The sequence below is a fragment of the Anopheles darlingi genome, chromosome 2, assembly GCF_943734745.1.
Source record: "Anopheles darlingi chromosome 2, idAnoDarlMG_H_01, whole genome shotgun sequence".
Taxonomy (NCBI): domain Eukaryota; kingdom Metazoa; phylum Arthropoda; class Insecta; order Diptera; family Culicidae; genus Anopheles; species Anopheles darlingi.
The window spans coordinates 71,639,461-71,661,056 of NC_064874.1; the positions used below are offsets into that span (position 1 = coordinate 71,639,461).

The window sequence follows — 21,596 nt, forward strand, 5'->3', positions numbered from 1 at the left end:
TTAAGGCGTGTAGATTTGTGTTGGGTTCAAAGTGCGATCATCTCCTGCATTACTGATAGACAGTTGATTAACTCTTTCAGACCACTATCTAGTATAGGACACAGTACTACAGGACACAGGAAAGGTATTTACTTACTGAAGAATACATTTCTCTCAGGTTATAGAATTTTTTGTGTTGTTGTTAACTTAGGTTATGTTGATATCCCAAGCATATCTGTCATATCCATCAAACCAAAGTAGGCATTCTTCTGATGTTCAAACGGAGCAAGAGACGCTGACAATTCATTAAAACGGTGAACAAATAAACAACTTAATCTGCTACAAATTGGATGCCGACTATTTAACAAATCGGTCACTTCTTGCAAGCCACAAGCATAGCGTCTATTGCCACTTATTCCTAAAAATGAAGGTGCTTCAACACGCCGCATAACAGTAGCTGCAGCTCTTGCATCCAGCAGCCATAATTCTGCTGATTCATCCGATCCTTAAACCCACTCTAACTAGTACTTCACCTAAAAAAAAATCTCTTTCGGAATACTCCAATAACGAATGTGGTCCATCTTTAGCGAACCTGAAATGTGCGCCATTCGAACGTAATTCCGTGCACAAAAACCGACTTCCCTTCCAATATAATACCGCCAACCGGCCAGCGCCAGCAGGACGTATCATCAACCTGTGCCACCGATTCCCGATTATCAGACCAACGGATTCAATGGCTCGGAAAAACGGTCTATCCAGCAACATCAGCAGCAGCAGCAGCAGCAGCACCAGCAGAGACACTATTCTGACCGGGGGGTTCCGATTCTGGCATCGATTCCGCAAGATTTCGTCCCATATCGGTTGGACCTGCTGCAACCCAGATCTTTTGCCTCAAGTGGTCGCGCTGCTTTATGCTCGACCGACCAACCGACTGTCCGGGAACCGGGCGAATGGTGACCTCGAACGCCGGCATTTCCACGAAAAGCTGAACCACCCTTCCCTCCTCCCGTTGTGCATCATGTCGATGTAGCCAAATTGTTCGATCGCACGGAATGAAACAAACGATTTTCGGCCTGTGCCACATTCCCGGACACAGTTTCCTCCTTCTCGCATTCCACCTTCACAAAAAAGGGGGTCAGCGGGATACAAATTAGTCCACTTTGTCCATTCGAATGCCGCATGCCAAAAGGGACACCGGTTTTCGATGGGCGGATGGGCGGAATCACCGCAAAATGGGTCCCAAATATGGAAGGGGGGTGGTGCTTCCATGATTTTACTTTAAACTCCCCACCGGGAATGCAATCGTACTAACACAACCGGTATGCGGACGAATCGAATCGGAAAAATCACGTGGCACAGTCCCGGGAAAGCGATCGATCGATCGATCAAAAGGAGGAAATAAAAGTTTATCTAATCCCTTATTCCCCGAACTGATGCTGATTCGCACCTGAGCTGAAATAACAAAACCATGTGACAGGAGGAGAGGCACACAGAGGCACAATAGCCCCATCGCCTTCCCTTAACCTGTGGGCTCGTCGTGAGTGACACATTCCGATTTTCGATTTCCAATCGCAGACAGCACCAGCAGCAGCACCACCACTACATAGAACGGGCGATGCGAGCGCTTAAATATTGAAATAGTCACCGGGAGACACTTCTAGAGCGGATCGGATTAGAGATGAAATGGATGGAGACACGATTCCTTTGGTGGTAGAGCACCCGTACCACCCCATCTGCCCCTTCATACGTAGCAAATGGAAACAAATGATCATTGATTCAGAATTTATTCGTTTTATAGAAATTCAAATTTATGCTCTGACGCGCCCGTATTTATGTTTCATTTGCACCCATCGTACACCAGCAGCAAACGGTACGCGCTGTTGGACCTAAAGCCTGCCAACAATCGTAGCAGGCGGGCAACTGCATCGTTGGTGCAGTTGATGTAACACTCGTGCTGCTGCTGGTGCTGCGTGGTTGCTGCCAACTGCCAGGATCGAATGAACATCGGTATGCGATCGCCCGCCAATGGCATAAACGCACAGCAGGACGCAACCCCGTCCTCGAACCCTCCACCCCACCCCTGGCGAGGGGTAGCTCTTTATCGGTGCGGACAGGTTGTTTGTACAACAAATGCCAAACTTTCGCGCCGTTTATCCTTCATCCCTCCATGAAGGCAATAACACAAACTGGCAGGCAGCAATAGGCGTGTGCCAGCACAAACACACGCACGGCTGGAGCCGTGTCCGGGGGCCTCGTTTGCATAGAAACGATTTTTCTTTGCCTGAGCTTTGAATTTATTGGAAAATTCAAACCGCCACCAGCAAAACAAAACGCTTGGCCACACAAACATGTGTGTGTGTGTGTATGTGTGTGTGTGTGTGTGTGGTTGAGGGGTTTGGGATGGATTTTTCTGGCCTTTTTTTTTCTCTTCTTTTTGTTGCTCACAGATTTGGGCCGCTGTTTTTGTTTCCAGCATTTATCCGATGCTTTTCGTCCGTTGGAGCCGGTTTGTGGCATCCACAAGCTGTCGATAATGTTCGCTTTTGACCGTTTTTTGTTTTTTGTTTTTATGGGGTTTCCATCATATTCGATGAGAATCCCCGGTGTCTGGTGTTGTTGTTGTTGGATGCCATGGTTTTCATCTGACTGCGATTATGCTTTGATGCCACGCAATGATGGCGGCTAAGCGCCATAGATGGTTATGATCCTTCGAATCCCACACCACGCATAACGAATGCCAAAATGGACCCCCACGATTTAACCCCCTCATGCGCACCTCACGCGCTCTGCACAGTTTGTTGCATTTATGTTGATCAAAATTGTTTTCGGTTCTGCGATGAAGCTGCAACCCGCCGGGAACGTTGAAACCGGCGACCGGCGGACCAGTATTGATGTATGCGCTCCGTATTTTGTGAATTATGTGCCCAATCGATGCGCCACCGGGCGCCTCCAGGTAGGGCGGTCGGTCAGTTAGATTGTGGGTTTAAGTGTGTCTCTGTGTGTATGTGGGGAGGTGAAAAATGTTTTGCTAATCCGGCACGAATGCTGGCCCGAATAAATGTGCCGAGATAAATAACTCATCCTGCCGTGCGCCGTGCGAGAGATTGATTTGTTATTTTGTGGTGTTGGGAATGGGGCGGTGGGGCCGCGGGGTCCGGAGACCGTGTAGGAGCCTAATTTATTCATGAAACATCATATTGCCGCGCTGCAGCGGTTGTGGCTGCAGTAAATTTCGTCGAACAGAGAGATGTGTCCAATTGTGAGCGAAATAATTGAGTTATCGGCAGAGGCGCAATAGGGAGCAGTGAGTGCATGGACTGAGTCTAAATGCAAATTTGATTTCGCAAAAGTTGCAACATTTCATTAGCCGAATTGCCAGTCATCATTGGGAAGTTCCCTTAATACATTTTGGTCATTTAATACGAATTGGGAAGTTTGTTTTTAAATATGGCAAGCGAGTTAAATGGTTAGATAAATTTGATGACAAGCTAACTTAACAAGCTAACTGTTCTTTGCAAGCTATGGTCCTACAAAATGTATTTACTGCTTCCATATTTTGTCAATCAGTAAATCACTACAATGTAGGTCAGTTGAAGGGAATGAGAATTTATTGGAATTAGGATACTATAGCTGGATATGTATTGCTAAGAGTTACAACTCTTACAAGTTGCTCACTTTGTAATAAAGATTCGAATTCTTCTTCTAATTCTTTGTAATAAAAATTCGAATTTTCCCATGCTTTTAGATGAATGTGTAGTATCCACACTGAACACGCGTTTGCAATTCTTCGAGCAACTCGATTTAAAAAAAAGGAATAATTCGTCACCTAAATAGACAAAAAAAACAATGTTCACGTAAAGGAACGTTTAATACCCGCTCATTAAAATTCAATTTACTCACAATTAATTCAAAAGGATATTAAAAGCTACATCCCGCACTGCCTTCTGGCACAAAAGAACAATGAAAATTATATTTTTAATAATGGTAATCAATCTGAACAAAGTTAAATGTATTTAGCGTGAAAATTACGTTCCGCGCTTCAAAAGACAGACCCTGGTGTGTGTGTGTGTGTGTGCATTTGCGGTATCACCACCAATGTCCATTCAGCTGGAAAAACGACCTACTGGCACTGGTAACAACGAGCTGCGACTAGTAGTGCGCAATAGTGCACAATCGACAAATGGTCTTTTGAAGAAAGGTATTCAACCGTAAATAGGGCCACGCTCATCATATCTGTTGGTGAAGGAAATATTAATGGACCAGAGCACCAAACGAACACCGAGGATACATGGCATTGTTGCAATGTAGAGAGAGAGAGAGAGAATAAAATATATTAAAAAATTCCGGAATTATCCAGTGATTGACCGTCAGCGTAACGAGCGGTCAGACAGAAGAAAAAATACATAAAATCCTTCGTGTCTGCCGCACCCCGTGATCCCTAGTATCACCAAAAATTCACATTTATCAGGTACAAACCGTTGCATGCACCCATTTATCATCGCTCGTGGCACCAACGCAGGGGTCAATTAGGCCGATAGCCAATAGGGGCCAGTTTCCGTGAATAACGGAAGGCATAAGCCTGACGGCAAACAGTCACCATGCCGTATACCGACTTCACTGATGGGCTGGCTGCAAAACAAGGAACGACTAATTGAGCAATCGTCCGATTATTGATGTGATTTTATGATCACTCGCTGGTTGGCTGACTGGCTACCACTACTGGACGGAGCGCGATCGGAACTATCCAATTGGTCGCCCGATAGGAAGCGATGATTCACGCACCGAATCTGCACAACATCAAACAATCCGGGCCGGACAATACACGCAAACAGCCGCACTTTGGCACGTGTTGACATGCGGTGTTTCCGGTGAGTGTTGAGTTAATAAAACTTTGCGCCTGCAGGCATTTGCACAGTCGTTTCGTGTTCATTTTCAGAACCGTCAGGTGGGCCCCAGAAAAGTGTCATTTCCCATAACGCATCAATAATGCAGTTGATGGCTTTTAAAGTGCCGGACGAGCGCGTCGTACATAGACCAGCATCACCAGCATCGAGCATCGAAATATGGTCGTTGCGAAGCCATTAATTTCCATTAATCGAAATCTTCCTGTATTCAGTAAAGCAGAACCCACCGGCCTCTACCAACGGCCCCCACTCGCAGCTATTGAGATGGGGTTTCATTTTCCATGTAAAACGAAAACTGTCGAATCGCTTTGGTGTGGCCGTTTGTCTGTGGGACATTTTTTTGGCTTCATTTGTTGTTAAATTAATTTTACACCACCAGCCTGCCGGCCGGCCAGCCAACCAGCCAGCCAGCCAGCCAGCGGACATATTTTATGATCATCCGTGCAAATCGTCCGTGTTGCCCTATTTTTCTGGACCGTTGATTCCGCGCTGATGCAAGGAAGGCCGCGTGCAAGGATGCGTGTCAGCAGATTCGCCTTATCAGCGTTATTTCGTTGTTCTCGCTGCTATAGCTGCTACAGTTCTTTGCAATCGTTACGATGAAGTTCACTGTGCGTGAATCGTTGGTCAATCGAAAAGAAAATTATCATTTTTAAGAGCAATACAACATTTTTCAAACTTTAACAGAGTTGTTTCGGTAGACAGAGGTTGCATTCTGCTTCATCTGCATTGCAAAAGAAACTTTGCCACTTTGTAAGGACGATGAGCGCAATATTAAATGAAAGACAAAAAGAGCAAATTAAACCAAATATTAAACAATCCAGACTAATATTAAATTTTATAAAAAGTAAACAAATAAAAATAGAAATAAAATAAGAAAATAACAGATTCAAGCAACCAAAATGTTGAATAATGCTGTTCAATAACAAATAAAGTGCAAATGACATAAGAGCTGCAAGCAACGAAATGAAGATAATGCTACTCGTATGAAAGACCTTATCGTCAATGATGCAGCAGCAATGCCAGGAAGAAAACCACAAATCAAAGATGCAGCGTTACTAACGGCTACTAATCCGACGCTTGCTATTCGGACACGCTAAGGAAAACCAGTGGCGAGCAACAGTCAATCCTTCTACTGAGTGCATATTTAACAACCGAATGAAAATGCTTATAAATTGAATAAACTGTCAACACGTCGCGCACACACAGTGATTTGATTCCACTTTTAAGCTACCCTCACTCCCATTTGACGTCCATTGCCGGCAGCTACGTGTCCATGAGTCGGTAAGCCTCAGGAACATTTACACTAAATCTATGCAGTAACCATGCCAACGGGACATTACTTATGAATTGCTCAACCTCCCCTCTAGCGTCTAGGCTGTACGGCTGGTAGTAGGCTGACGCTGGCTGGCGCTGGTGGTTACTAAATTAAAGCAGATTGATTAATTTCTCTACGACGGCTCACACTGCGCCACGCGTGCCGCTTCAAGACCGTCTCCACCACTTCTCCTTCCACTGAGCCGTGACGTTCACGGTCACGATCGTTTGAGGCCTCGGATACTAGGGTAATATAGGACGAGGAGGCATGAATACACATATACACACACATGCAACGATTGTGCACTCCACGACACGTGAGTGAACATGCTTTCGGGAAGCGAGACGGGCGCTGCCAATTATCGAATCAAAGTGCAATTGCTCAAACTAACCGCACTCGAGAAGGGGCGAAGGGGTGGGGTAGAATGGTTTGCGCAATCCCCGATGTGATGCTGCCGGCAGGAGGCATTTCCCCCCACCGCCAACACGTATGGCAATCATATGGTTTCCCTCCCCCCGAGGTTACACCGGAGAAGAATTTATTTCAACGCGCTCGACGTGCAAACGAAAGCAAACTCTCTGGCATAGGAATGCCCCTCCAACAATATCGCATTATGTTCGTGGAGCCAATAACAGCGGCAAACCGCCGTCGCCGTCTAAATGCCAGAAATGATTTGCGGCCTCAATCCCGGCACTCACTCAAGGATTTATCGGCCATCGCCATCGTTAATGGTAGGGCGCCGATTAATGACGTACGAAATCTAATATTTCGCGAAGCAAAGAAAGTGGACTCCCCATCGCTAGAGGCCTACTGTAATCCGCGGATGTAACTCTAAACGGTGGCCAGGGGCGGACTAGTACCGCTTTGATTTGCTGGCATGGCAACGTATTCGCGGGTCCCTGGGGCTGATTCTAGGATTACAAGTTCAATTTCGATTCACGCAAGATGCGGTTGCACTTGGGGGCCCGTTTTTTACGGTTTTGCATTGACCTAGTTCCTTCATTGGGCCTGGCAGACAGGTGGTTAATTATCAAATTACGCTTCGCTTTTATCATCGCAATTAACGGAAACATAATAAGGGTATTGAAAGCATAACAACCGATCATCAATGAAAAGGCATGCACAGCAGTAATAGACGAATGCTCAAAGGTAGAATGTTTGATCAAGTATCATTAAGCAAAGATTAATAGTTATTTACCATTACTTGAATTTAATTAAGTACATCATTAAATTGAAAATAAACACCCTACTAACGGTGGCCTAGCAAAAGAGTAGCAAGGCCGCACTCTATCAAACACGTAAACGCAGTATCTATGTTTTATGCGTTCTACCAAAGAGAATGGGCACATGCGGTATGTATTTCACTTAAATTTTCTCATCATTGTCTAAATTATCTATTTTAAATTCGTTTCTTCTGTGTAGCGATCAATTGATAACGTCCAAAAGCCGTCAAAATCGTACAAAGCACTCAATTTCTAATTAGTCAATTGTTCTATAATTCTTTAGCAATTAAAGTGCGCCAACAAAAAACGAAAACAATAACACCCTTTAGGAGAAATGTTAACTAAAGCCGTTAGTCAAATACCCCCTTTAAGTATGCCATATGCCAGCACTCCAGCACAATCTGAAACGTGTAACGATTTGCCCATCACCCCCATCATCACATACACGCGCACATTAGGTTCGAACAATTAGCTCATTATAATATTGACAAACTATTTCACCCCTTTTCTATATTGCATGCACCCCAGGGGCCCCGGGTGGTCGATAGACATCTCAACTCGAGCGTAATGCGAAAACCATTTCAACGGAAAAAGTGAACTTTTTCTCGCTGTCCACCGCTCCGTATGGAAAAGGGTTTCTATTATCGACCGCTAGTGATACGCCTGGTCGTGAGGCTTTTATTTTACCTCCCTTCGGACAGATTCATATGCCGTCGGACGGCCGGTCCGTGGCTGGCGGTCCACTCTAAACAATATGCAAATCCACAATGCTCCAATGCGTCAAAACCGTTCGTTCGGTGCATATCTCACACACAAAACCGGTGATGCACTGCACAAAACAGCTACAGCACACGTGAACGACACGACCGGCATGTGAAAAAAAAGGTGGCAATTATACTGCAAATAGCTTCCGGCCACTAGAATACCACCCACCTGCCTTCACCTTCCTTTTCCCCGTCCGGTATGACATGATATCAGATATCATCGGAAACGAGGTGTTCACCTCCCTCTCGGTTCACCAAATGACATGCGTCTGGTTTCTGGTACGGTGTCCTGTGTCCTGTGTTCCCCTGGCAGCCCGTTTTAATTCCCCCAAAAGCCGCAGGATTATCATACAAGCGTTCCCGTTCATTTATCATCCGCAATACTACTTAGTCCCCCTCCCTTTCCCGTCTAGTCCTGGTGGGATCACAGGCCACTCGGGGGTTATCGTTGCTGACGATTGTGTAATTATTTATAAATTTTGTGATTTCCGCGGAAGCACTCCTCTGCTGCTGCTGCTACTGCTGCTGCTGCTGCTGCCGGTGGTGATGATGATGATGATGATGATGATGATGATGGTGGTGGTGCTGGTTGGTCGATAATATGACCCAAGAGTTGGCAAACGAGCGAGCATCATCAGGGGTTCTGGGATGGGGTATGAAGCCTGCACCACATTTGCCAATGCCCTGATGCATCATCCTGGTGGTGCACGCCATCCACAATTCTCGCCACAACACACCCAGGTCGACATTTCGTCACCAGACATCGGTCACCAGCGGTCTTCTCTGCTGCTGCTGCTGCTGCTACTGCTGCTAATGGGACAAGAGACGCCACGAGGGGATGCTGCTGCCAACCACCGCGTAGTAATGCGCCTGATGGTTGGTTGGGGTTTGGTGGTTTGCGAATCACCTTTGGCACCTTCACCACCGACCACACACACACATACATTTGGTGCTAAACTCATTAATGCCAGCATGCGGGATGTGGACTCATGCTAATCGACAGAAAGCGGCCTGCAGGTATTGCTCCCTCACCACGATTTGTTTGCTTTGCAGTTAAGCGGAGCCTAACCAACATAGTTGGGGTGATGGAATGTCGAGCAATTCGTTTACAACATTCTATCACACCGCGCGAGATAGCTCTATCATAAAGATCAAACATAATGAATCGCGTGAAATTTGTACATTTACATACAGAAGACACATTCTTTGGGGTGTCTTTAGGTTGCTTTTTGCTTTCGTATCTTTTGTCGGAAGTGAGCATATGCCTCCGCCAACATTTTAATAACAGTGCGCTTAAAAGCGAGTATAAATATTTCACATTGCCACACAAACGAAGAGATTCTCTGACCATAGCCTTGGTCTTGTATTAATCTTACAACAAATATCGATGAGATATCTATGCCTTACCCCCGTTATTTACTTCAGCCAGCATTATTTGGGTTAACAAACACTCATACCACCTCTACCATCATAGTTCGTTTGATATGAAGATCGTTATGCAACCTCAGTTGCCGATACTCAAAGAAGAGGTCTGCACGAAATAAACCCCCTTCACGCCATTCCATTACAACATTAATTTTAAAAAAGAATTCTTCAAGCAACTCTTTGGAGTTTAAATTTACTTGCATTACTCACCCGTGCACATAACACACAACATCTTCCAACATAGTGCCACAGCAAACACAAAAGCTGCACGGCCTTGCATGCTGGTCAAAATACTCCCCACGATTCGTCCCCACGACGTAACACACGATAATTGCATGATCGATGTTTGAACCACGCTACCCCCGAATCTGGTGCCAAGCCATCGGCTAGATGATCGATCAGTCCGGCAACATACGTCACAACATGCGATACGATGCGCCCGCTAAATGGCCAGCAGTGCAGCAAAGTAACAGACCACTTTTCCCTACCCTTTGCCTGTCTTGTTGGTTTTTCTCTTTCCCCCCCCCCCCCATCGGGCTGTGCGTGCGATCGCGATCGCGACCGCAATGCGATCGATTGAGCAATATCAGAAGCGTGATTAGCGATTACGCGAGGCGAGGAGGTGCTGTGTGCATTTGGGTAAAGCGATTTTCCGTTTTTGCCACATTGAATCATCGCAGCACTATCGAGATGCGGATCGCGATCGACACTCGGTGTCCGTCTGACCATCTGTAACCGGTGCACGTTTGTGTCGATGGCCGTACCCTGGGCCCGGGTATCAATAGAACAGCGCGGTGGGGAGCAGGTAAATTTAGTTCCTTGTGTGGCGCAGGTGATCATTCTACCTTCCGTGGTGTTGTTACCTTCGCTAGCCGCTAGGAAACCTTTTCAGGAGGAGGGTTCCAAGTGTTCTGTTTTTTTTTGTTGCCTAACTTTGAGACTTGTTCTCGTTTTGCTGGTGCGCCCGTCGTGGCGTTTACCTTGAACAATCCATCCATTTAAGTAGCGGCAAATGCCAGAAAAATAGAAAAAAAAACAGCCTCGAGCCATCCGATCACGGGACCCTATCTCCGATAGCGGCACAGTTTGAAACGCGATCGTTTAGTGCGGCGCTTTGGTGCTTTGTATTTTGTCAACGACGCGCTTAAATGTGTGTTAATGCGCATTTGTCATTCGAACCGGTGCTAGTGTTTTGCTAGTGTAAATTACAATTTATTAACAATTAGCGAATAATTGTCTATTGTTTTGTTGTGCATTGATAGCCGTTGACAAAGTGGATCATAAACAAGCTCATAAGGAAGCAAAAATGTTTTCCATTTACCAACGATCTCCTAGCGAAACATCATCACATTGTCTCACGTGATTTCTATTGCACGCCGCTCTTGGCTCCCGTGCTGCTACGGCTTCCCACTCCTCGCTTGCTGTATCTTGTCACCACATCGCTCGCTGAAACACATACACGTTTGATAGCGATTTTTTTTTGGGACACCCCTTCCTAATGACGACTACTGCGCGGCACCGCCAAAGCGACACATTCCTACAGCAAACAACAGTGAGGCCTCGCTGTCTGTCTGTCTGTTTAATGCTGTGGCCCCCCCGTACTCCCTCGTCTTCCTGCTGCTGGTGGGAACGCTTTCTCTTCGTCGATCGTTTTCATGTGGCGATTCCGAAGCAGAAGGAATTTCGGAATGTTTCCTAAAGTATTACGCTGCTTGAAGGAAGTGCGCCTCATTGGATCTCATTTTGTCGTTCTCTTCGCGCCGTCCTCCGTTCGGTTCTTTGCGAACCGAGAAGAAGAAAGAACACATCTTTCTCCAGCCAGCGGTGAGGGGCGCCGGTGTGGTGATCGGGGGGGTTCCCGTGTCGAGTTATCACCGCCGTCGTCGTCGACGGCCGCGGATCGAACGCGAGGCCACACATACGAGCGTACCGGGACAACGCGTACCGCAAACAAACAAAATGGTGAGAAGCGGACACGCATGTCCATGGAACCAGCGACTCGCTGATTACACACGAGACCACGGAAGGTGTGACGGTCGGAATGGGGGCCTACGGGAAGGCTATTGGCTGATAATGTAGCAAACACAAACGACACATCACTAAACAATGAGCTTTTATCACTGCTGTTCTACCCATCACTAGCACCACGTTTATGCGAAACAATCGATCTACCACATACACACGAAATACGCAACACCGTTTGCAAGATGATAACAAACGACGACGGTGACGACGAGGAGGACAGCCCACACTTAGCAGCAGAGATGACACCAGCAGCGGACAAGAGCGATCGCGATTGTTGTTGTCGACACTCGGTTTGATCACGCGGTACGGCACCAGCCCGATGTTAGTCACTAGTGCAAACGCAGCCCACAGCCCCACAGGCGCACGATAATTGGATTCGCGAGATCGCAAGACGTAAACATCTATGCGCCGTGTCAAAGGCTTCTTTTGTGGTGCGGGCTGCGCTCCCTGAACGCGTCGCGAGATGTACCAAACCCAATACACACACAGCGATACGCACCTACTCGACAGCAAACGACCGCGGACGACACCGCGCAAACGGACGTGCGTTCGAACCGGGTTTCGACGGAGAACTACGGCGCGGCGAGAGTTCGCTATGCTCACGGGGCCGCCCCCAGTTGTCGCCACAATAGCCCTTCCTCTCGCGTACGATACGCCACCTCGCGATCACTGGGCGATCCGCAGTTTACCTGTAGCTTAAGGTACACCGACATAGGGTTAATCGAAACCGAAGCAAAGCCTTTAACCAAAACTTTGCCACTCTACCGGGATCTGGGTAACGATCGCAGCACCGGCGCTTAAACCGTCTCTCGTGATCGTGCACACGCAATTCGCGTTTCACTGAGCGTGCGGTGATCGCGCTCTCGCTCGCGAGCTTCTCGCTGAGCTACGCTACTGAGTGATCACGAACGCGTGAGTTCGCGGGTTTTCCCGCGTAAGGGGCCAACATGAGCTTGTTCCGGATCGCGATCGCACGCCTGCATCTTTCCCACGTATGGCATCTCCGGTAACAAAAGCACTAATCACGTGACCTTGTCGCTTATCGGGTAATTTGAAAGGTAATGACGGTTGTTTTTCGTAAAGCGACCTTAGGAATGTGGAAATAATTGGAACCGGTAGACATGATTCAGAAGGAGATAGAATAGAGCATGTAACGAGATGATGCAGCATACATCACAATCAATATTCAATTTTAAAGACAATTTCAGTGTGAAATCATCATTAAATGTGTGATCTTGAGTACAGCAATGAACAGTGACACACGATCGCCATTAGGAAGATCACTAAAATTGTATCTAATAAAAAAGTTATCAGGAAGGAGGATCTATTTCTTGGAAAATTCACATCAAATAATCAGTTCACGCTTATTAATTACAGTAGAGACTAGTAGAAGTAGCAGGACCGATCGGTGTGCGGTCCTCAGCGATAACTGCACTACCAGCGGAGTGTGGGCTGTTAACCCAACGAGTGCCCCCAAGTCCAGCCACTTCAATAAATGGGACTACAAATGGACTAGCTGTTTGCCATCGAACCGTTCACACCGTTTTTGCGATAATGTCCTACTGTCGGAGCAACGAGGGTTTGTAGTTGCCATGATTTTCACCAATCGGCCAACACAATGCATGCGCCGGAGGACCCCCACTTCTCTCTAGTATGTGACTCGAATCGATTGCCGCTTATCATATCACATTCATCATCGTAAGTGACCGAAAATGTTTCAACTACACCATCACACATCGTACTGCCAATAGCAAAACAGCAGCCATCTCCCTCGGGTACTACGGGCGGTTGTGGCCAATTCGTTTAATATTCGCTTTATCTACCATTCTGCAAGATAAGACTGTGTAACGGTGTGTTACTTCTAGCGGTGTGGCGGACACTACGCACCACCATCGTTGTTTGTTTAGTAGAAGTGGTTGGGTTCCATCGATCGATGAACGACTTAGCAGTAGGCCAGGCCAAAACGCCTGACAGGCTTCAGATCGGATTTAGTCACAGCCTCAGCAGGTCTCTGAGTGTGTCATTCGGTGCTTTGATTCGTTCTAGCGGACTGTTTGTGAAGAAGAAGATCACACTTTGCCGTGTTGTAGAAGGTTTGTTCAAACAGTAGAAGCATTTATGTTTTATTAATGCTCTTGCAAAATTACTAGTAATATTGCATTTATGTAAGTGTATAATGAATTCAGTTAAATGTTCAAAGTGTTAATATCTCGTGCGATAAACAAGAACTTTGGGGAACGTGCTATTGAACAATCAATAGTGCGCACGGTCCCGGAAGGTGTAAACTCATATAGTGTAACATTGAAGTGAAGCTTCGTATCTATGGATCAGTAGTTAATTTGTATCACGTGATCACCAACGAGATCTTAATTGTTCGTGAATTTTCTTCCATTACACCAAAGGCAATTAGTGGCAGGAGGTAGACTGTGATTGGGTGAATCAGTTTATGCCAGTTAGCCGGAGACACACAACCAAACCACCATGTCCTGGGTATTTCACCTGCTCTGGATGTTTCTAGTACTGATGCTGTTCTTTATTGTGCTGGTAAGTTATCGTCGTATCGTGGTCGTGCGAAACATTGATGAAACAGCAATGATCCAAACAATGATATCTGTGACGTGAGCATAAAGAGGGTAGATCTTAACTGCTGTAATACCAGAAAGTGAATACAACAGCAACGAGGCATACATGCACTGTACAATTTCATAACGTCATGCACCCATTTTTCCGCCTTATCGATGCAATGTCTTATCACTATCGACAGATCGATGAATGGATTCGATTTGATTACTAATTTGATTTCCAAATCGCACGCAACGATACACAATAACGATTTCGGTTTCTCTGTTTCCAGCGACGGATATACTATTTTGGACTTCACGTAAACCGACCAATAGCAACAAGCAGTCGCCGTAAGTGCTTTTTTAAAAATTATGTTGATAAAGTGTTCGTAATAATTTTCTAAGCACCAAACAACCGGATTTACAGAAACCCGCCAGCGATTCACAGTATTTACAATCTATCAAGGAGAACAACGTTCAAACGCACCACCATCGGAGCAAAGTCAACCACCGGAATGTAAGAGCTGGCGCTTTCAACCCTGTTATAAGAACATAAATTGATCATTATTTCCTTCTCCACCTCTTACTCTTGCAGACATTGAACCTCAACCACCGCCAAAGTATGATGATGTGATAAAATCACCAGAACAGTTCCAGAAACCTCCACCGTACGCTGCAACCGCTGTAGCCTGAGATTTATTTGCTAATGTTTTTTTATTTATAAGATAATCAATAAAACCTTAAACAATTTTGCTGTTACCTTATCCTCCGGAGCACACTGTATTCTACGTTGACCGCACAGTTTGCTTACGACAGGTTGATCGAAATGATGCGAATTTCATCGTAAGGTTTGTCGGTTTTCGGGTTTGTCTTTGCATTGCAAATATTCTGCACCACTTCCATGCCCTTCTGTACGCGTCCGAACACGGTGTGCTTGTTGTCAAGCCATGGCTGGAAGGTAAGGTATAGATAAAACATTAGAAACTCGTCGTTCAAAAGAGATGAGCACTGCTGTTAACCAGATTCTTACCGTTGGCAAAACGGTGATAAAGAACTGGCTGCCATTCGTATTGGGCCCTGCATTTGCCATGCTAACCGTGTATGGGCGATCATGCTTGAGTGTCGAGCAAAACTCGTCCTTAAACTCACCACCCCAGATCGATTGACCACCGGTACCGGTTCCCGTTGGATCTCCGGTCTGGATCATGAATCCCTTGATGACACGATGGAACAAATGGCCATTGTAGTACCCGTTCTTGCTGTGTACGCAGAAGTTTTCCACCGTTTTCGGGCACTCCTTGCCAAACAGACGCAGATGTACGTCGCCCATCGTCGTGTGGAGGACGGCATTGTCGTAGATCTTTTGAATTCCTGCAAAAGTAAACGATGGTCAATACGTAATCTAGAAGGGTGATCTTGCAAAGGGACAAGCATTGTGTGTGGTTTCTAGCACATAAGCGAGCGTAAGTTTACCTTCTCCTGGTTTTGGTTAGGCAATGTTGGAATGGACATTACATGGGGACAGTAAATGTACAGAGTGGACTAATTGGTTTTGCTGCGACAGAGCAGCACACTTACCTTGCCCTTCCGTGACGGAGATAATATCTTCCTTCGAAGGTTTTTCGTTGAACACATCGCGATCAATCTCTTGCAAATCAGAAGGCAACCGCCGGGAGTAGAGATAGAACCTTTGTTTTCTGAAAGTGAAACATGTTCAATATATCAGTAATCCGATTGACAATTAATATTAAACAGTCAAATAATGCCAATTTACTTGTACGCGGTGCAGAACAAAGTAGGATCATTAGGAATCGCCTGCGCAGCTTTGTTATCTGATGCTTCTTGCTCGATCGTATTTGCGGCTTTTGAGAACTTTACCTTTCCCTGTAATGAAACGTCCATTAGCATGCTTCTTTCTCTGCCAGATTTAAAAGAAATCCGTCCAGTAAACGTACCTGGAATAGCGCCAAATTCAATGGTCGCAGATTGTCGTTCTTTCCGATAATCTTTGCACACCGGTTCGTCTCAACGTTGACCAGCTTAATGCCTAGCATGGTGGGATACATGATGAAATGACCGCTGTAGTCGAACATCACGTTCGTGTGTGCGAATGCATCCGATTTCTCTAAATCTCGTTCGTTCGCCATACGTCGGCCAAACTCCATGTTCGACAGTGTTTGCGACAACTGCTGGCTCTCGCTGTACCGTGCCAAACTTTCGTCATACACACGCAACAATTTACCACTCAGAAAGCCAAACACGCGCACTTGACGATCGGTTGACATGGTGGCAAACTTTTTCCCATCCGGCGAAAAGCTTAGCGACGTAACGATCGTTTTGTTCTTCGCAAACTCGTACAGACTGGTGTCCAGCTTGGACTCGAAATGGACCAGTTTGGTGGGAAATTTGAAGTCGTGCCGTGGCCCATACCAGTACTCCAGTATGCCGGCTTTGTCAATCGATACGGTTACTTCGAATGCGGGATTATACCGCAGCACTACGACCGGTTTGGTGTGCAGCTTGTCGAGCGTATGCAATGGTGTGTTCGTTCCTTTACCATCGTACACGCGGATCACGGGAGAATCTTGATCGGCCCTGTTGAAGGTGAAAGCGGAACAATTAGTATCCACCAGACCACCGTTTAATTGCATCTTCTCGTGTATCACTTACACTGCCAGGTAGCTAATGACGTCGCCCATACCGTGGACCCACTCCACCCGATACGGTATATAGTCCAACTGCAACATATTGATCATATCGAAGTTGACCACATCAAAGACCTTGATGTTCTTGTCAATCGAGGCCGTGCAAAGGTACGTTCCGCTGTTGTTCGCCGCCAGCCAAACGATCGGTGCCAGATGACTGCGGAAGTGCTTCACGAACTCAATGCCCAACTCCATCTTCTTCCAGAACTTTACGTGCCCATCCTGGCTCACGGTCACGATGAACTCCGTCTTGGTAGCGACCAGATGCGTGATGGTATCGCGATGCATGTACGACTTCTCGTAGCATTCCGCATCCGGCAGGCTTTCGACGTACAGCTTTTCAAACTCCAGTACTAGTGGGAGATAGGAAAAGAATTATTATCCAGAATAGTGTCTTGGCCACTCGGTCTTACCCTTTTTCTTCTTCGGCTGGGCTGCCGCCGACGGCAACGGCCCGATCCACTCTTCACCATCACCGTCTTCCGGGTTTTCCTCGACAGATTCTAGAGGCGTGTTTTCCTGCTCGTCCTTACTGCTTTCCTCTGCTTCAGCCTCGCTGGACCGGCGTTTACGGCGATCTTTTCCCTTTTCACTCATGATTTCTGCCTAAAAATTACCAAAAATTGGCGCCGACGAAGAACCCGAAAATCGCTGCTCAAAAAAACGTAAACAAATGTCGGGCTCACGCACACAGTCATACACACAGTCGCTTGCTGGAATTAATTTCGGATGCGATCATTTGCTTGCTGCAAAGAGGCCGATTTGAATCGCCGGTTTCGTACGAGTCATAGCTCGAAGTCCCAATCGCCGAAGTTGTTTAAAAAACTTATTTATTTTACGTTTACTGCTAAGATTTAGAAATATGAAAGTGAGTGAAAAATTGATATCTAAAGATTTGGCTTCCATTCCAGCTTCCGCTTATCAGTACTTTCGTTTCATGAGAGAAATGTTTGGATGTTTCTTAAAGTGTGCCTCAAACGATCCCTTGACGTAACTTTGCACAAAATTCAACTCGTTGTAGCTGCGCTCGATTATGCGATTCGTTTCCAGCTGATTGGTGCGTTTGGTATGCTCACGCTCCAGATTGGCTGATTTGATCTGTTCCTTCAGCGAATCCCGGTACTGTTGCACCGCCGTCTGTATCCTGCAGTCCGCTCGCAATGCGTCGTAGCGCATTTTTTCCTGGTATTCCCGTTCCTTTAGTGCTTCTTGCTGGCGCTCTTCGCGTTCCCTAAGCTTCCGGGCTTCCATTTCCGCAATTTGATTTCGTTGGCCCTCGTGAGCTACCGCGGCTAGTTGAAGGTGCTTTTGCTTTTCCCGTTGACATTTTTCCAGACTTTCCTGGTCAAATTTGGCGTGCGTGTCCATGATAAGCTTCTCCAGCTTTCCTTCCTCTATCTGACGCTGACGCTGTACGTGCTTGGAGTACTGATAGAACTGGTCCTTTTGTTTGCGCAATAACTCCTCTTCCGATTTGAGTGCCAGTTTCTCCTGCTCCAGCTCGCGGGCCATGGTTTCGTTCAGTATGCGGATCACCTGGCGATCCTGTTCATCTCGATTGCGCTGCAACTCCTTCCGGAAACTTATCTGTTCCTTCAACTGTTCCGCTAGCTCCACCTTTCCGATCGATTTGAGCTTCGGATCATGGTCAGGGAACGGTAGCGCGGCACAGACCACTTTCTGTAGATCCTCCTTTTCTTGGGCGGCTTTGAGAGATTTTTCCTTTATCTGCACCATAACGTCCTGTAAGGTTTTCTGTTCCTTCAACGATCGCTCACGCTTGGCGGATAGTTCCTTTTCCAGCTGAAAACGAAGAGCAAAGGTTTAATCCTTATCAGCAACTCGATACGGCACGGTTCCACTGCATAACTAACATCCATCTTGTACTTCCGTATGTGCACATCAGTCCACATTCGCTCCTCGTCCATTTTCGCTTGCTTCAGCTTCATTTTGTCCTCAATCTGGGCCAGTTGGCACTTTTTTGATTCCTCGTGGTACTTTTGCTGCAGGAATGATCGGATTTCGTCACAGTTGTTCCTGCGGGAATAGAGTCGTAAATGAGTAGGCACCAGCTGTATCCGGCTCCGATGCAACTACTTACAGTTGAAGTTGTATCATTTTGTTCTTCACTAAATCGGCACGCTTCCGCTCTTGTTCCTGTTTCATTATCAGTAGTTTATTCTTTTTTTCCTGCAAACGATCTTCCTCCTCCCGCTGCAGCTTTTGCATTATTTCCTCTTCCAGTTGTTGCTCCTCCGTCTGCAGAAGTATCTGCAATCTGAAACAAGAAAGCCGAACCGAACCATCTTCATAAGATTCCTATCGCACAAGATTGGCCGTCGAAATACCTTTTCCTCTTCCCTTCGAGCTGATAATCGTACGCCTGATCGGCACATGCCATCTGCAACGAACGTGGAAGGAGTGCAAACCGATTTCAACTTCCGTTTTAACCCTTCCGATCTCGGCTAAAACGCTTACCAACTTTTTCAGCTCATTCTGTATACTTATCTCCGGATAAAACATCATCTCGTACGACATTCCAGCACAAAGAAAGACGAAATAAATGGAAAGGAATTCGGCAATTTTTCTTCGTCCACGCGAGCCACCTGAAATTCAACTTGTTTACTACGTTGCTAGTTGGTTGCTAGACGACGCCGTTGCCCATGTAGCGGTTGCCCATGTAGCCACCACCGCCCTCCCTTCCCCCTCACAGAGATTCCACAAAAACCCAGAAACACAAAACCGAAGAAACAACGAGGATTTCAAAAAAGTTCCTGCTCCGCGATCCGATTTTGTGCGTCTTCCCCCAGAGCAGCTTCCCGAGAACGTATCCGCGACGAGTGTTGTGTGACGAAAACGGTGTTGGCATAAGCCCCAGCTTCTTTGTGCTCGGTCGCATCAGCATCCCGCTCTTGAAATCGGTGGTGCTGACGTGCAAGTTTCGCAATCGCAGGTGAGAACGCGCGAGCCAACATAGAGAAACAAGAAAAACAGCTTGCAGCGTGCCTCGAAGCAGCCAAAAAGGCAGGCAATTAAAGTGCAGAACCAACGCAGGTCGGTGAACGAAGGCGCACAAGAAGTGTGTGGTTTGTGGTGGTCGAGTGTTCGCGTAAACACAACCCAAGTGCCTTCTTCGGTGGTACAGGTGGCCATGATCTGCTCCTCCGTTCCCCGATAATGCGGGCTTGCGTGCGCGACATACTCGTGTTTACCTGAGATTATCGGTGTTCCTGCGGCAGACGAGTAGCACCTAGAGGTTGTGGGGTGATAGCAGAAAATAAGAAAAAATAATTATCAAAAGTGTTCCTGCGCTAAGCAAAGCATCAGTGTATGCGCCGTCCACGAGTGAATCAATCGTCCTATCGCGCGATTACGACGGTCGTGTGGACAACAATCGACGGAGGAGGAGTACGGCAGCACCAGCGGCCGCAACGTGACCTCAATGAATTCGTCCACCAGCGTCCTGCTAGGGCATACCGATCCTGACGCGGCCCTCGCCCACACGGAAGGTAACACAGAATGGCAGACCCTCCATTGCAACAAGGATTCGCTGACCGACCTGTTCGGTTGGTTCCTGCAGGGCATACTAGCCACCCTTGCCTTCACCTGCCTCATAGGTAAGAACCATCTCCAGCCCCCCCGGTGATGTTAATTCAATTAAGGAAGGTCGCGAGGCTGTTCGTCACCGTTTAGCGAGTGGAAATTTTCGCCAAGCGAAGAACCCAGATCGCGAAGGTCACACGCTGAATGATCGTCACAGTAGGCCGGAGTAGTGGCATTGCTCGCAGTCAGGGCTAACTATTCTAGGAACGGCGTAGAAGCGTGTGCGTGAGAAAAAGCTTATCTAATTGTGTCTTGTAATTAGCTGCTGGAGAACTGCGAGCTGTGAATGGATCTCAGCGAATGATGAGTTGCGATCAGCGCCAGCGCCAGCGCGCTACATGATCATAAGCATCATAAATTCAATCTCGAAACCTCCATGTAGCGTTGTGTACCAGCACTACGTTTTTTGACCTTCAATCCATGATCATTCGCGATCATGATGATGGAGAATATCGATCGGTTAAACATACGCTCGTGTGATTATTGAAGGAATCCCTCGCATCGTCCAACAAGCGCTCTAGCAGCGGGCAAACAGGTGCAATTGGACAAACAATACCTTACCCAAGAGACTCACAGTTACAGCTCACTCGCACGCACGGACCTGCCGTCTGTCTAATGTTTGCCTAATCACACCACCTCTGTCGTCCTTCTTTTGCCCCTTTTACTTTCAGCTAAACGTTTCTGCGAACCCCAGTACAATCGGCGTTCGTGGGAAACGTGGTGGTATGATACGTCGAAGCAGGGCATCGGGGCCCTCGTGATCCATATGGCCAACGTATACCTGGCCCCGCTATTCCAAGGGGATCCCTGTACCTGGTAAGCTACAGATCACATCTCCGAGATGCGTTGACGCCGGGCACGATGCCGCCAATGTTTGCCATTCGATACCCTTAATCTCCTATGCTTACCCAAGTTTCATCTCTCTCTTTTCTCCACCGTCAGGTATATTATAAATTTCCTGCTCGATTCCACGATCGGGCTGTTCATTATATACATCGGCATCAAAACCTGTCAGTATTTGGCACGGAAAAAGAAATGGGATGCCATCAACTTTGGCGAATATGGTAAGTGTGACGGTGTGGCGCGAGA

At 46.8% G+C, this 21,596-nt stretch overlaps 5 protein-coding genes across 12 annotated transcripts in view; 2 read left to right on the forward strand and 3 right to left on the reverse strand.

Annotated features, from left to right (window-relative positions):
* Nucleotides 1-12,422, reverse strand: part of LOC125950793 (uncharacterized) — a 33,713-nt gene extending 21,291 nt beyond the window's left edge. Inside the window, exon 1 of one of the 7 annotated variants that reach the window (XM_049679101.1) lies at nucleotides 12,328-12,422. The gene's annotated coding sequence lies outside the window, so the exon portion shown is untranslated. The other 6 variants (XM_049679098.1, XM_049679103.1, XM_049679099.1 and 3 more) reach the window with 6 other exon arrangements.
* Nucleotides 12,423-13,621: 1,199 nt separating this feature from the next.
* Nucleotides 13,622-14,905, forward strand: LOC125950820 (uncharacterized). 2 transcript variants are annotated; one of them, XM_049679139.1, is made up of 5 exons: nucleotides 13,622-13,731; nucleotides 14,041-14,182; nucleotides 14,493-14,550; nucleotides 14,627-14,716; nucleotides 14,795-14,905. In XM_049679139.1, exons 2-5 carry the CDS (start codon nucleotides 14,120-14,122, stop codon nucleotides 14,890-14,892), a joined length of 309 nt encoding a protein of 102 aa, XP_049535096.1. In that variant the 5' UTR covers nucleotides 13,622-13,731; nucleotides 14,041-14,119; the 3' UTR covers nucleotides 14,893-14,905. The 2 variants fall into 2 exon arrangements, with proteins under 2 accessions (XP_049535096.1, XP_049535097.1); XM_049679140.1 differs by lacking the exon at nucleotides 13,622-13,731 and adding an exon at nucleotides 13,739-13,803.
* Nucleotides 14,906-15,006: 101 nt separating this feature from the next.
* LOC125950781 (peptidylprolyl isomerase domain and WD repeat-containing protein 1) lies at nucleotides 15,007-17,552 on the reverse strand. The gene is made up of 7 exons (XM_049679074.1): nucleotides 17,318-17,552; nucleotides 16,870-17,257; nucleotides 16,155-16,794; nucleotides 15,974-16,083; nucleotides 15,778-15,896; nucleotides 15,230-15,570; nucleotides 15,007-15,150 (listed from the first exon to the last, which is right to left on the reverse strand). The coding sequence occupies exons 1-7, from the start codon at nucleotides 17,499-17,501 to the stop codon at nucleotides 15,007-15,009; spliced, it is 1,926 nt and encodes a 641-aa protein (XP_049535031.1). The 5' UTR covers nucleotides 17,502-17,552.
* A 230-nt stretch (nucleotides 17,553-17,782) lies between these two features.
* On the reverse strand, nucleotides 17,783-19,502 carry LOC125950795 (trichohyalin-like). Its single transcript, XM_049679106.1, has 5 exons — nucleotides 19,383-19,502; nucleotides 19,253-19,305; nucleotides 19,006-19,182; nucleotides 18,779-18,941; nucleotides 17,783-18,707 (listed from the first exon to the last, which is right to left on the reverse strand). The coding sequence occupies exons 1-5, from the start codon at nucleotides 19,440-19,442 to the stop codon at nucleotides 17,826-17,828; spliced, it is 1,335 nt and encodes a 444-aa protein (XP_049535063.1). The 5' UTR covers nucleotides 19,443-19,502; the 3' UTR covers nucleotides 17,783-17,825.
* Nucleotides 19,503-19,626: 124 nt separating this feature from the next.
* Nucleotides 19,627-21,596, forward strand: part of LOC125950797 (store-operated calcium entry regulator STIMATE-like) — a 6,252-nt gene continuing 4,282 nt past the window's right edge. The window contains exons 1-3 of the mRNA XM_049679108.1: nucleotides 19,627-20,521; nucleotides 21,179-21,323; nucleotides 21,450-21,571. Coding sequence (XP_049535065.1) covers nucleotides 20,347-20,521; nucleotides 21,179-21,323; nucleotides 21,450-21,571 — 442 coding nt within the window. The 5' untranslated portion in view covers nucleotides 19,627-20,346. The remainder of the gene's footprint in view (nucleotides 20,522-21,178; nucleotides 21,324-21,449; nucleotides 21,572-21,596) is intronic.

Excerpts from the sequence above, each read along its gene's own strand:
- LOC125950820 (XM_049679139.1), top strand. The coding sequence starts at position 14,120 with ATGTCCTGGGTATTTCACCTGCTCTGGATGTTTCTAGTACTGATGCTG. Across the intron at positions 14,183-14,492 it reads TGCTGTTCTTTATTGTGCTG|CGACGGATATACTATTTTGG; the intron begins GTAAGTTATCGT and ends CTCTGTTTCCAG. Across the intron at positions 14,717-14,794 it reads GCAAAGTCAACCACCGGAAT|ACATTGAACCTCAACCACCG; the intron begins GTAAGAGCTGGC and ends TTACTCTTGCAG.
- LOC125950781 (XM_049679074.1), bottom strand. The coding sequence starts at position 17,501 with ATGAGTGAAAAGGGAAAAGATCGCCGTAAACGCCGGTCCAGCGAGGCT. Across the intron at positions 16,084-16,154 it reads TGAATTTGGCGCTATTCCAG|GGAAAGGTAAAGTTCTCAAA; the intron begins GTACGTTTACTG and ends GTTTCATTACAG. Across the intron at positions 15,897-15,973 it reads TTGTTCTGCACCGCGTACAA|AAAACAAAGGTTCTATCTCT; the intron begins GTAAATTGGCAT and ends TTTCACTTTCAG.
- LOC125950795 (XM_049679106.1), bottom strand. The coding sequence starts at position 19,442 with ATGTCGTACGAGATGATGTTTTATCCGGAGATAAGTATACAGAATGAG. Across the intron at positions 19,306-19,382 it reads AGAATGAGCTGAAAAAGTTG|ATGGCATGTGCCGATCAGGC; the intron begins GTAAGCGTTTTA and ends CGTTCGTTGCAG. Across the intron at positions 18,708-18,778 it reads TACGGAAGTACAAGATGGAT|CTGGAAAAGGAACTATCCGC; the intron begins GTTAGTTATGCA and ends CTTCGTTTTCAG.